The sequence below is a fragment of the Tubulanus polymorphus genome, chromosome 4 (assembly GCF_964204645.1).
Source record: "Tubulanus polymorphus chromosome 4, tnTubPoly1.2, whole genome shotgun sequence".
NCBI classification, from domain to species: Eukaryota; Metazoa; Nemertea; class Palaeonemertea; order Tubulaniformes; family Tubulanidae; genus Tubulanus; species Tubulanus polymorphus.
The window spans coordinates 3,015,033-3,029,780 of NC_134028.1; the positions used below are offsets into that span (position 1 = coordinate 3,015,033).

General features: G+C 37.5%; 3 protein-coding genes across 3 annotated transcripts; 2 read left to right on the forward strand and 1 right to left on the reverse strand.

Moving 5' to 3' along the window:
* Positions 1-493: 493 nt before the first annotated feature.
* Positions 494-2,070, reverse strand: LOC141904088 (NADH dehydrogenase [ubiquinone] 1 beta subcomplex subunit 10-like). The gene is made up of 4 exons (XM_074792545.1): positions 1,929-2,070; positions 1,525-1,666; positions 1,294-1,436; positions 494-799 (listed from the first exon to the last, which is right to left on the reverse strand). The coding sequence occupies exons 1-4, from the start codon at positions 2,020-2,022 to the stop codon at positions 633-635; spliced, it is 546 nt and encodes a 181-aa protein (XP_074648646.1). The 5' UTR covers positions 2,023-2,070; the 3' UTR covers positions 494-632.
* Positions 2,003-6,283, forward strand: LOC141904087 (synaptobrevin homolog YKT6-like). The gene is made up of 9 exons (XM_074792544.1): positions 2,003-2,127; positions 2,244-2,405; positions 2,562-2,703; positions 2,857-2,973; positions 3,068-3,251; positions 3,938-3,996; positions 4,390-4,501; positions 4,585-4,686; positions 4,782-6,283. The coding sequence occupies exons 4-9, from the start codon at positions 2,870-2,872 to the stop codon at positions 4,815-4,817; spliced, it is 597 nt and encodes a 198-aa protein (XP_074648645.1). The 5' UTR covers positions 2,003-2,127; positions 2,244-2,405; positions 2,562-2,703; positions 2,857-2,869; the 3' UTR covers positions 4,818-6,283.
* Positions 6,284-6,457: 174 nt separating this feature from the next.
* LOC141903699 (large ribosomal subunit protein uL3-like) lies at positions 6,458-9,918 on the forward strand. The gene is made up of 7 exons (XM_074791937.1): positions 6,458-6,534; positions 6,849-7,210; positions 7,772-7,907; positions 8,048-8,234; positions 8,539-8,897; positions 9,119-9,238; positions 9,814-9,918. The coding sequence occupies exons 1-7, from the start codon at positions 6,532-6,534 to the stop codon at positions 9,853-9,855; spliced, it is 1,209 nt and encodes a 402-aa protein (XP_074648038.1). The 5' UTR covers positions 6,458-6,531; the 3' UTR covers positions 9,856-9,918.
* Positions 9,919-14,748: the final 4,830 nt, after the last annotated feature.

Genomic DNA, 14,748 nt, shown 5'->3' on the forward strand with positions numbered 1-14,748 from the left:
AAGAGTATTCAATCATTTAATACGTAGTCTTTGTAAGTTTCACGATTTTATATCCCTTCATGCTGGGTTTGAAGCAATTTCATGACTTGCAGTTACAATATCTCATGCAGACTCAATTCTATGAAAATGCGCTTTCCTAAGCCTTACTATACTACGATGTCCATGTAGTAGTGTCCAACTTAGTACATCAAACAGGAATTGACATTGACCAATCTAGCGTCCTATTATTTATAGGGCTAGTTGAAGATACCTTGCAGTATTAGGCATAAGACCATAATTTGGCCAGTAGGCGTCTCCAGGTGATATATACAAATATACAGGTACCGGTAAGCCGCAGTAAAAATAAGAGGATTTCCTAGAACTTGAGCTGTACCTAACATGCTTTCCTGCAATTCTTGGCAGATTATGTGGGGCAAAACCACTTTAACATGTAGCGAGGATCCCTTGGAAAACATGCCTAAATATAAACGCGAACTCGACTATTTTCTAACAAAATCAACAATTTATTGTCACACATTCTAATAATTCCTTGCGTTGCTAGCTTCAAATACATTCATTGAAGATGCAGCTTAAGGCTCTATGTATCTTTGTACAATGGTCATTAAAACTCTACAAAAATTCTAGCATTATCTTTATTGAAATTCGTAATCGTGTTTGGCAGACCAATCTATCGGTGGTTCTGGCTGATCTTTAGCATTTCGTCCCATACCGACTCTACCGTGTCTTCTTTCCCAGACTAATCGATGTTTCTCTTTCATATATGACTGAGTAACAGACGCGTTGGCACCCATATCTCCATCTACAAAAAATATCACATTTGCAGGATGAAAAGTACTTATCTCTCGAAACTGGTACAATACCCGGTAAATAAAACTTGTGTAAGTCAGAAAAGTTTACACTGGCAAAATATGTCCGACTTTTAAGACGGATTGAGCGGGACATTTACTGAAAAAGATTCAAGTTGAAATTGAACATGCACCTCATGACAGTGAAGAGAGAAGTCATCTTCGTTGATCTCATTCACTAAAGGTAAATCAGTTAAGGTAATCAAACTTTTCCTCACGGGTCCAAGTTATTTTTCGCTTCAAATGCAGCCAACTAAGGGAATATTATTTCTTTTATTCTCAATTCTGGGGGATAAAATATTTGTCCGCTTTAGGCCTTACTTTGTATGCGGTTTGGATAAGATCGATAGAAAAATGAAACTTCTGCACCCAAAAATTCTTTCAAATAACGCGATCTGATTTACGCAAGTTTTACTGTAGCTTGCTAAGCTTACGAGCGAATACTTACATTTGATGAAATAATTCGTGGCAGCTTGTTCGTAATCTTCAATGATTTTCTTGCATCTGTTTTTTCGATCTATATCGCCTTCCCAGGTATAGCATTCGACCTTTCTTTGTCTGAGGATATCAACTATCTTCATATCAACCAACCTGCAAATGTAGAAACCATTTCCGTATTCGTTGGAAAAATATGAACGATAAGAACATGAAATTTATTGAAAATCCACTTTCAACTTACTTATCTCTCTTGTATTGTAAGTTAGCCTCAGTGAAACAGACTATATCTCCAACCTCACATTCATCTATATCCTTCACTCTCGGGAACTTTTCATGGTAATACGGATATGGATTCTTGCTTTGCATGGGAACAACAATTTTTTCTGAAAGTGACAGTGAGGAATGAAACATTAAGACCCTAACTATCCATTTTTTGGGTTGGTGACGGTGTTTTCTTTGCTGCTTATATTACACAGTGCAGTTGTAATGCTCAGTTGGAAGATTGGTTTGGAAACAATTGCATATAATCATCTGTATTTCGATTAATTGAATTGTATTGACGACCCTGGCTTCAGTTCAGCAAGGAAAATGACCTCTTCTTCCTCGACTGACTCTCAAACAACAGATTCATTCACGATTACAAACCTCGCACGAAGGTAACTGGGGCATCAATTACACCCCAAACGACATCAAAAAACTTCTCTAAAGTTCGCTTCTGTTCTGGTCCATCAGCCCCCATAATTTCCGATATTCTTTATAATTTTTACAGGAAAAAAGATTTTTTCAGCCAACACGGAAGTGACCCGAAATCCAGAGTGGGGAATGTTGAACGCACAAATCCGTAGTGAGTTCGAATCCCATCCACGAGTTGATTTCTTTTTCAGAAAATTAACAAACTTTAGCGATGGGGTTAGTTGCAAAATATGCAATTGATGTGATATTAAAATAATTCTTTTGTAGTATCAATCAATAATCCCGTACCCTGTGAAATCAGCCCTGCACCTTCGCTTGCCAGGAGCCCGTTATCGCTCCCTAGCGTAGTGGGTTCGAATCCTGCTTGACGGGTGAAGATGTAATCAGTCATGCATGGCGGATTGGCGACCACTGGTGGATTTGATAGAAGTAACTGACAATATGATTTTTCCAACGTTGCAGGGAGTAATATTTGAATTTTGAAAATATAATATTTCTCTCGCCTTCTTTCCTTGCCTGTTCTGTTAAGGCTCAATAAAGTCATTTGAATTTGAATTTGACCTGACGAATACTTCCGGGTTTTAGAAAAGGGCACCCAAAAATTTCGATATTTCTACGTCAACGACTTGAAAACAACCGGCATATCTATTACTTATTACTAATCACCTTTGATACTAATCATCGAAGTGGAGTGGCTGTGAAGACGACGGAATTAAAAGAATTTGAAGTAAGTTTGAATCCGAATCATCATCATATGGCACGAAAAATGGAATTGGAAGAAATGAATAAATTGCACTACACACTCACCTTAGCTAATATTTGACTCTGCCAGATGGATGCCAACCAAATAAAACGTAATTACTCTCCTTTTTTTCCATAGGAAGATCCGCAGTATGAAGCTATTTGCGTTAACAATAGTTCATAAATCAACTAGCAAAGCTAAACTATTGAAAGCTAGTAATGATTTGTCTTCATTCGGGTATTTTCAAAGATCGAGGTAAGTATTTGCACGCTGCTGCTGGCAACAATCGATGTAGATCTAAATATTTTGCTGAGGATACTTAGGCGATCCACGTTTGATTTCATTTCAGCGTGAAAGAATTCATGGACTTCACTTGTAAGATTGTTGTTGAACGAACTGCTTCGTGTTCACGATCTTCAGTTAAAGAACAGGAATATATGTTTCATGTTTTTGTCCGAGCGGACGGATTATCCGGCGTTCTTATCAGCGACAGCGAATATCCACCGAGAGTCAGTTTTACTCTTCTGAGTAAGGTAAGAAGACTGTTTCAAATATATGGCAGATATTCCTTAGAATTTATTTAGATAGTGAAAATAATATGAAGTGGACATTTTGATGGACCCATCCAGATACTAGTCTGAGCCATTCTGATTTAGATATTTCAGCTGCTTTTTCGACCGCAAAATTAGGATTTAGGTGGTTTTTACCAGTCTAAGACCATCTCAATATAGCCAATTTAACAACTTTCAGTCTTAAGTTCAGTCTTAAGTTTTTGAAAATACTATAAATAAAAATATGAAAATACTATAATATATATAGGACTTAAGTCTAAACTATGGAACTGGCCCTAGAGGGTTAAGATAAGGGTAGGATAAGGGTACGGTTGGCGTCTGGCCCGGTTTGCTCTAATGGTCAGAGCGCTGTGCTAGCACTGCAGTGCTTGCTGGTTGGAACCCTAATTTTCGTGCTTATTTCTTCAAATTATTACAATATATGCGCATTAGAGATGTCTATCAGAATAAGATCCGACTGCTATCCAGATAGGCGTCAGATAGGTGTGTCTCTAGAATAGCCACACTGAAATATTGATTCGTATCTAGAGATAGATCTATCAAAATTGATGTATGAAATGATGTATTTAGTCTCCTGTAATCAAGATTGTATTGAATTAAATGTTTATCGTCAAACAGAGGAAAATTAATATCTTTGTATCGTTCAGGTTCTGGATGAATTCACCGCCAAGTATCCAGCTTCTACATGGAATAGTTTAGTTGAAAAGTAAGTTGTTGTCTTTGCTTTATTTAGGCTACTAGAAAATCATGCACTGCAAGTCAACTGAAATTATTAGTTTCTCATAGTAGACTCATTTTAAATAGAGTCCTTTCAAGGCTGAATTATCATCTAACACAATTGCAAATCTTAGAAGGTGAAAATGTGAATTAAATTCCATTATCTAATTCAAATCTTATTGGCTTACTCAATTACTAAAAATCACTGGTCCAAAATGATTCAAGTCAGATTATACTTTCATTTACATGTAGGCCTATGTGTGAGAAAGTAGGATGTGACCTGAACTCTTTCTGTTAAAATTTGTAGACCAAAGTCAGGCTGATTAAATAGTAGACATATTTCTAGGTTTTGATATTCATGCGTTATTTAATTTGTTTTCAGTCAAGTAGAATTTAAACCATGTGATGAATACTTGGCGCGCTACCAGAATCCAAAAGAAGCTGATGCTATGATGAAGTTGCAGACTGACTTAGACGAAACTAAAATCATTCTCGTGAGTAATTCTTAAGAGAAAAATAAAACTGTGCACATAGTTGAATTAGAAAATGTTTAATGGAAATATTGTTTGTTTTTCAGCACGACTGTCTTGAAGGTGTTCTACAACGCGGTGAAAACTTAGATAATTTAATCGAAAAGTCGGAAGGTTTGAGTATGCAGTCGAAGACATTCTATAAAACGGTCAGTAATATCAATTTTCTTCATAAAACAATAAGAATAGTTAAGGCAAAATGAGTAAGATTCATAATCTGTACGATTTCACAATTTTTCCGCAGGCCAAGAAGACAAACCAGTGCTGTGTCATATTGTGATGGAGCTATCTATCAATTCGTTGTGATTATGAACTGTGTGAATCTGTACAAGGACGCTTCGATAAAAAACAATAAGATGGTAGTTGTAACTGTTGAAGTCAGTGACGGATTAACGTGCGGTCTATCGTAACTGTAAAAATGTAATATCGTGTGAACCTCATAATGTAGACCATTGTATACGTTTAGTTTCAAATAGATTCATACTAGGAACGCCTGCCTTCACAGTGACACAAACCCAGAGTATAAATGCTCATGTATTGTCTTAGTGTATCTTATACGTTGCTGCACGTATTGTTGTAAATTTGTATTCATTCTGATTCTGTAAGATTTGAATCAAGGCTAAGAAAGAATATGTTTTTATTAGATTACGGTGCGATGATCTGGTAGTCGAATGAAACAGCTGCCGCGGTTGTTTGTATTCAATACATGTTGTACATGTAATAATCAATACTGTGCTTGTTGGGCATTTATTGAAACGGATCCGTTAAGCTGCTGTAAATTGACATTATCTCATCGGTATTAAGGATTAACTTGTTGCGAATTGTTTAAATGTGTACGAAGTTTCTCCATGAGTTATGTAATATTTCTTGTAGTCAGTCAATCATAAATACCTCTCATCTTCCTTTTATTTCACAAATTCCTTGGAAATATTTTCATAGAATTTTCTTAATACACATGTACAGGGGTAAATTGTCTTCTAAAAAAAGACTATTATTGGTGGAAGTTGTTAAATCCAGAAACCTCATTTCTAAAGTTAGACTACTCGTAGAAGTGTAGTTTTTAGAACCAAGGTTTGAGCTGCTTTTTGTTGTACCTTGAAATATCTGAGTGAGACTCACGAAAGTGGCTAGGAAGACCAGCGAGCATAATTATGATTACAGTAGATGCTATGTAAATGGAATTGTTAAATTTATGTAATTGACTTAATTGTGGAAGTGGGACACTGTCTTCATAGCTGTATTGTTGATTCTTGCCTGTTATACATTTTTCATGACTCCTTTTCTAGAGTATGGTTTGTGAATGGCATCAACTGATGTTGATGTAATAGTTTATTTTTAGGCACTCTTTTATGAACTATGACTGGTGAATTAGTCGTCTCTACAAGTCATGCGAGAAATTTAATACACATACATCATCATTATAAATAGCTTTGCGTTCATTTTGTAATATAAATACGTTATTGATTGGGATATTCTAACCAATCCATTAAATTACAGTATCAGTTTTATTTGGCCAGACCGAGACATAGTTGATATAATTGTGATCACATACCCTTGAGAAGTACGTACAGGTATATGTATATTATGTACAATGTATGATGCTTATTGCATGTGTTAGGGCTTTTGGTTGATTTTCAATACTTTTAAAAAGTGATATAAGATCATAATATATTTTATGTAAATGCCATGTATAGAGTATATATTATAATACAATGTATGTATGAATGAATGTATGTATAATAAAACCGTCGCGAAAATATTTTGTGTTTGTTCACTTGAATCAATGATTGTATTTACATGGATTGAGGAAATTCTTCATATTGTATGTACTTCCAAAAATGGCATAAATAGCTGACCAATTTAAAGCGATAAGCCGTTGGCGTCATAAAAATGTGCATGTGTGGGATTCGAACCCTCAACGTATATCTCTGCGCATGCTCCGGTAGCTGACGTTGAACCTCATCTGTGTCGCTCTCTTTTTCAGATCAGCCATCATGGTGAGTTGACGTGTGAAAATTCTCTTGCTTACTTGATAAAATCTGTCGCCATCCGTGGCTTAATAGATAAATTTGATACAAAAACGTTATTGAACACCATAAGTTGAGATAATGAATTGTTAATTGATATTTTTGAATTGAAATATCGGCTATATGGGAAGGTAAATGTTTGAAGCGCCGGCTGATTCCATTGCAAAGGTGGCTCGCCCTTTCCTTATGTTAAACCACCTATATTGCAGTGCTAAACTGATGCAATGAGAGCTGCATTACATAGCATTATTTAAAAGATTTTCCATTTATTTTAACCTTTTCAGTCGCACAGAAAATTTTCTGCTCCGAGGCATGGCTCTTTGGCCTTCCTCCCGAAGAAACGTAGTAGACGTCACCGCGGTAAATGCAAGTCTTTCCCGAAGGACAACAAAACCCAACCATGCCACTTGACAGCGTTCCTCGGCTACAAGGCCGGTATGACTCATGTCGTACGTGAAGCCGACCGACCGGGTTCCAAGTTGAACAAGAAGGAAATCGTTGAAGCTGTCACGATCGTCGAGACTCCACCGATGATCGCTGTCGGTGTTGTAGGTTACATCGAAACACCGAAAGGCCTCCGTACGTTCAAGACCGTGTTCGCTGAGCATTTGAGCGAAGAATGTCGAAGAAGATTCTACAAGAACTGGTGAGAATTAATATAATCAGCTTTTTAACTTCACTTTCAGGGATGTATCAATAAAAAAGTCCAGTAGTGGGGTTTATGGGATGATCAACTGTGGAACCACAGGATAATTTATTTTTAAATCCAGGATATAATAGGCCCCTTACATTAGATCGATACCCTGAAAAGATGACCGACTTGGTTTAGAAATTTGATGATCTCTGACCTTTCGGTGCCGATGGATGAATTTGCAATGTGATGAAAACGCATTTTGTTGCTAAATGCGCTGGCAACCTGAACAACACTGTTGATATCACATGCTGCCTTCCTTCTGAAGCAATTCTCCAACTGTTAATGAATCTTATAAATCTATGTTTTCACCTGGTTTTTATCTCGTATACGAATATAATAACACATTACTCACGTGTAGGCCCCGCTCTGAGTTGATCTCTGAAGGGCTTTGCATACTGCCCCTCTGGTGCCTCCGTTGCATTATCGGGCATGTGTTACTATGGCTGCAGTTCTCCGCTCGTGTCTCGTACGCGATGAGGGCTCTAGCTTTTACTCTCCTCGTCATTTGTAAAGGTACCGATGCAAGAAGAAGGCTTTCACCAACTACGCCAAGAAATGGCAGGACAAGGTCGGCAAGAAAGACATCGCTCGTGACTTCGCCAAGATGAAGAAATACTGCAAGGTTATTCGAGTTATTGCCCACAGTCAGGTAAGAGACATTGTAATGAACGCAGGTTCAATTGGTGTCTGCCAATTCTGAAATTCACTTTTCCTAACACATTCGATGGAAACCCGTCCGATAGCAGGGAAGACATTTGGAATAACGAATGTATTCTGATATTCTTACAGATGAAGTTGCTGAAGAAACGTCAGAAGAAAGCTCACATCATGGAGATCCAAGTAAACGGCGGAACCATACCGAAGAAAGTTGACTTCGCTCGTCGTTTGATGGAGAAGAGTATCCCGGTTAACCAGGTATTCAGCCCTGATGAGATGATCGATGTTATCGGTGTAACCAAGGGTAAAGGTTACAAGGGTAAGTGTGATCTTCGCTGCGTTAGAAATTCTCTTCATAACGTAATTATTAAATGATGAAAACGCATTCGTTGCCAAATGCGCAGGCAACCAGACATCAGTATGATGATACTACATGCTGCCTTCCTTCTGATGACAATTTTTGTAAAACTGTAGTCTTGCTTAGTAAACTGTTCAAGTAGCTGAATTTTCCACAATTCCTTGTCTTTTTATTTGGTCAAGTCAAGTGTTTACTGCACTCGACTTCAGAATCAATTTGGTTGGAAGAAGTTTTTGATGCTGAGTATTTCTTTTTATTTCTTTAGGTGTTACATCCAGGTGGCACACCAAGAAACTTCCGCGTAAGACGCATAAGGGTTTGAGAAAGGTCGCGTGTATCGGTGCTTGGCATCCGAGTCGAGTGCAGTTCTCTGTCGCTCGCGCCGGTCAGAAAGGTTATCATCACCGTACCGAAATCAACAAGAAGATCTACCGCATCGGCGCCGGAATTCACACTAAGGGCGGCAAAGTCATTAAGAATAACGCGTCGACTGAGTACGATATTACTGAGAAGACGATCACGCCCCTCGGTGGTTTCCCTCACTACGGTGAAGTCAACAATGATTATTTAATGATCCGAGGTGCTCTCGTCGGACCCAAGAAGAGAGTGTTGACTCTTCGAAAGGTGAGTCTTGGACACCGTCTTGACAATAATACAGAAAATCCCTCCTAAAAATTGAATAGATTATTGACGTGCAAATGATGAACAAAAATAATAAGCATAGTTCAGCTGAAATTCTATGTTGATGCTAAAAGCTATCTGAGCACTCAATTTATCTGTGATGATGTCTTTATTTCGATGGTTGATGATTTTAACTGATGAATTGGTATTGTTATTATTTGCAGTCTCTGTTGGTGCACACCAAGCGTGTTGCGTTGGAGAAGATCAAGTTAAAGTTCATCGATACCTCTTCCAAGTTCGGTCACGGACGTTTCCAGACCAGAGAAGAGAAGATCGCCTTCATGGTAATTATTATTTCTTAATGATTGCGTCAGTAAACCGAGGAGAATCTATCGAGAAATTTAATGATGTGCATACATGATGATTGATTAGTCTTGCAGAATTTAAATAATCGTGTTGACGGATATCGCCCCTATCTGATATGTACTTCATTGTTCTATATTTTATATCGATATTAATCTTAACCTTCTCGAAATATCAGCACATATGGCTTTTTAAATGTCTTCAATTTGAGTTAATCATATTTTAAGAATAGCTTTCAGTAATTTCTGAAAATGTCATTCTTAGTACAGGACAAATATAGTAGAAACTGCTTCATTTGGACCTTTGATATTAGGTTTATGAGATATTTGTAATGTAAAACTTTCAACAATAATGACATTAATATTAATGAAGCAATTTAAAATATTCAAAGTGTGCTATATGATGATTGATTAGTCTTTCTGAAATATTTTCATGTAGAGACATATCGCCCCTATCTGATGCACCTATTTATTACTCAACTACATGTAGTCATTCTACTGCTCACTGCTATTTGATCTGTTAAATTAATTTCGTGTTTTTTTTTGTGTGTTTTTAGGGACCGATGAAGAAAGATGTCCTGAAGGAAGAAGCTGCATAGAGTTACTGTTTATTTCAGTCGTGTATTCTGGACTAGGATGAATAAAAAAAAACATGAAATAAATATATTGTATTCAGCTTTGTTTTATCTCTGGTTTTTGACCTCTTGCTGCCATCTATCGATTATTGAATTAACCAATTTCGGATTATTAACTGCTCCCGGAACAACGCCAGATCGCAATTATACTTGTTTGCTTATCATATTTTGGGTACTTTAGTGAAGTAATCTAGATCTCGCTTATCGATTCTGCATTTGAACAAACTAAAGGTCAATAAGAGGACACGGAAGTGGCGCGCTGTTAAAGATAGTGCTGCGTGGGATTCGAACCTATTACTGGACGAAGTGGGGCGTTGATATACGTAGATAAGAGGAAATCGCGTGCGCGCTTATAGCGTTGAGCAGTTAAGGCGTAAGAAGAGCAATTTTGCATATCATCATAATGAGAAAGCGCAGTGTCCATCGCAAACGCATCATTATCGGGTTTATAATTATTTTTCCTCTAACAAAAGGTTTTCCCATTCAAATCCGTCCATCATTCTGTCTCATCGGACTAGCACGTGAGCACAACAGATACTAGACTCGGGGTACTTGAGATTGGCGGCTTTGAGATCCCCAGCTCATTCACGAATTAGACGATTCAATCCGAAGTTGGAATACCGTTGCGGGTGTTCTAGGCGGTGTTATCTCCGTTTTAGCGCCGCGAACAAATATTCTCGAAAGCATGAAATAAGATACCTCTTAAATGATTACAACTTTTCGGTTTTCGAAAATTTTGCGTTTAAACAAACATCAAAACAATTAGATACAACTTGTAACCTGGAACCTCTCTCCCCTGCAGAACATTTACCCTGAATTTTCCCATCGTATATCATATTTAGTTATCACGCGGGTATCTGAAAACCGTTTGATCGCTTTGGGGCTTGGATTGTGGCCAATAGGCATGGTTGTTTTGTACGACACATGCCCCCGATTTTGCGATAGACATGTATTCAGACGGCAGTCTGCTGCGTAGTGCTTTTGGAATATATGCGAAATGATCGTCTCTCAACTACATACGAAATTCACTCCGTGTTGGATTAATACACGCGAACATGCTTTGTTTAAAATGGATTAACACGCGCTACATACACATAATTAACCACGCTGAATAATAAATCGGATATATACGATTTTAAGTAAGTAAAGCATAAGCGCGTTTACCATTAATCATATTTAAATCAACAAAATAACGCATTTTTTACAACAATAAAATAACGCGCATGCAAAGTATAGCAAAATTGTGAAGTGTTTTGGGTGTGCGCCGTTTTGATTTCGGCAGCGGGGATAAGTATATATACATATGAAATTTATAACGCGCGTAGAATTCTGTAATTTCGTGTTATTTTGGGGTTTCATTATGAGTGGATCCGATGTGATGACCCGACTTCTCGCTGTCTCCGAAATATTATTGATGTTGCAATGCAAATACACAAATACATATTTCTTTACACAAAATATTGGCTTGTTTCGGTCTTAAAATATCCGTAGGTTGCCTTACACTGCGATCTCTCTTTTCGATCTAATTGTCCGTCACATAATATATGTTCGAAAATATGGTGCAATGAATTTTTTTGAATTATTTTCAATGGTCTATGGTCCAATTTACATCCGCCAAAAACATATGATATATATAGTACTCTGAAAATGAATATCATCAAATCATCATGAATTCTCGAAATGAAGAAGATTCCAGAATTAACTCGTAGACATTTTAGCTCATATTGAGACTTTCGGTGAGCGCGCAAATGCGAATTAAAAATTGCGAAATCGGAAAGTTGAATTTGTCCTCTGGAAATTATTGTTTCGAATGAGACTGCATTGTATGGTATTTCGTACATAACCCCGGCGTATATGATTACATACACGGGGAACATTCTATTTGCAAATAGCCTAAATGTATGTACGTAGACTAATTACAAAGCTCGTTCCTTCACAGTTTGGAGAGAGATTATATGGAAATGAAAATCATTTTAGCGCTCTTGGTAACCTAGTTGTTGATATAGATGCCGGATGCTGAGAGATATGGAAATTGGGACAGCGCTATTCTTCGAGAATATGCTATGCACATTGCAATAATAAACACAAACCACATTTTATTGGTCAACTCTTCGTAAACATACACGCCGAGTTCAATAACAGAAACGTTTTATGGCAGCGCTCGAGGCTCGACTCAGCCGTGGGAAATAAACAGTTATTAAAACCCCCTGAAATATTGCGTGATCAAACTCCCCTTCCCGTGACCATTGCCTGATCCAAGTATCACGAAGGAATCCATTTCCATTTGGTTCAAATTCAATTTACATTTTGAAATGCCGGTTACGAAACATGCGTATCCTTTAGGTGTATGGAAGGAAATCAAGGAACTTCACATTATTTGAATGTCGGAAAAATGAGTTTAGGAATTTTATCATAAAGAACATAATCATGCGGGTGGTTGATGCGTTGGAATGAGAAATTATAACTGACAGAATTCAGATTGAATCGAAAACTTGAATTTATTTGCGTCATTGGAGAAGAAGATGGCTCTTTAAAAAATAGGCCACACCTTGAGAGCAGATTATCCACGTACCCGGAGCCGTGCTTGAGAGAGAGATGCCTTCCGTCATATCCCTGTTGATTGCAATGTCATCACCGCGCATTTTACTGGCCCTTCACTTACCCCAATGCTACGATACACAAGCATCCACACTCATAATCAATTTCATAACCGACATCTAAATCTCTTAGAAATGTATGCGATGAATTTTTGAAACCATTTTGCGAATCCATTTCGCACACATTTTTATGAGTGAAATTGATTATGATAATCTGCCTTAGGGACAAGAGAACATTACAAACAGCGGTAACTTTAGAATTCTCGGCACGACTAACAACAATCATCCCGACCACCTCTAGCGAAACTCTACTTTTTCATTATCAAAATTATTTATTTCTCCCGGCGTGTACACATAATATACAGAGGCGGCGGATCTAGGGTCTGATTTAGGGAGGGGCGAAACCCTAATATAGGCCATATATATTATATAATTTAAAAGGCACCCTGAAAAAAGCTCGTCGCAACTCATTTCTTGGTAATACAGTCAAACCCGCTTAATCTAGATTTTGATCTAATCCGGACAATATTTGCAGTCCATTTGTTCATTGATATACAAGAAAATTACCTTTAATCCGGATTTCCAGTAAACGGGATGGATTTTGTTGGTCCCAAATGATCCGAATTAAGTGAATTCTGTTGCACATTTTCCCGTAAAATTTCAGGGCAACTTGACATGTTTAGGAGGTGCGCACCCTTGGTTTCACCCCTGATATATGTCATAAGATACATTTCAACTGTGAATTTCGCCATTACTTTTATCTACCGAATGCGCTAGATCTATTTTTTCCAATGTTTTGCTCAATATTCGAAGTAATAAAACTGTCGCAGTTCTGTAATATATACATGTTTCAAAACTGCAAATAAAGTTCTGAATGAAAGTTTCTTATTTTGTTATCCGTGATGAGGGCTCTCTGCCGATCAGCAGATTTGGACGTTATCAGCCCAAGTAATATTATCGAGAACGTGAAAAGTACATGAACTTTCTTTGTCTTGTCAGAGTAGCTTGAGTAGCATGCATAGTCTTGTAATACCAAGGTTTTTTGATACCAAATCATTTAAGATTGTCGCTGAAAGCTATTTGATAGTGATGCTACGGGCGAACCCATTACTATTCTGGATATTTCATTTGTCCGTTTTAATTACCCCTGTTTAAATAGGCTTGAATGGGCTTGATTGCGAGTTACAATCTGTTTCCGATTTCGAGATAAAATGTGTCTACCCCATCGCGAGTTGTAATATGAAATTCACGACGTGCAGATCTACGGATCGTGTCTTGTGGCATTCATTATGCGTATAGTAACTCGGCCAATTTTTCATAAGAAAATACGCGAATTTGAGAAATAAATATTCGAGATTTTTACTTGTTGGTCGTTTTTAAATCAGAAATAAAATAAAACATCAGAAAGAAACGTCAATCTCGCTGGTTTTTACTAATTAATTGGCTTTATGATTATCTAAAAATCACCTAAATTATCTACTAAGGCAACAATGCCGCAAAGTTGCCAATTTATCTTAAGAACATTGCCACTAAAGCGCATAAACGTTTGTTATCTGAATGGCCCGATGTTTCGACCGGGCGGGTACACCTCAGAAGCTTCGACGCGTTCGGCAGGAAAATGGAAATATATTTCATTACGACACGTAGTGTATTATAATGTAAATTGAATGGTACACTTGAATTCCTTTTTCAGATAAAACACAATACGATAATTTTTCTTTTGTCCGGTTTGACAGTTCATTTCGATGCATCGAGCTTGCGCCGTACACGGAACTGGTTTCTGCACGGAGGCGTGGCTTAGCGTTTTTCGCTTTACTGAGTCACGCCGTTTGCTAATATTATGCCGACTAGTGTAAAAGCAATACAACATATATGCGATAAACAACGAAATAATCGATTTGGTTCGTAGAAAAAACATCCTACATCGAATTTGTAACCATCGACCGATTATCAATCGGAATTTACAAACGACGTTCCCGTATTTAATCAGTTGGTTATTTTCATTGCATCCAATCTAATGGTTATTCGAAGAACGGTAATTTTGCCAAGTCAAGTTTTGATTATCTTTCTTAGATTGAACATTTCTGCAATTACCAACACCCTGTCCGCATCCGCAAAATCCGGTACCTGGCACGCGAGTGCCTATTGTTTCAAGGTTATGTGGTTATCACATTTTGACCTACTTATTTAGATGAAATCGCCGTTTTTTCGCAGTTGAAGTGTTATCAGGTAATGCCGTTGCGATTAACCAGGATTTTGT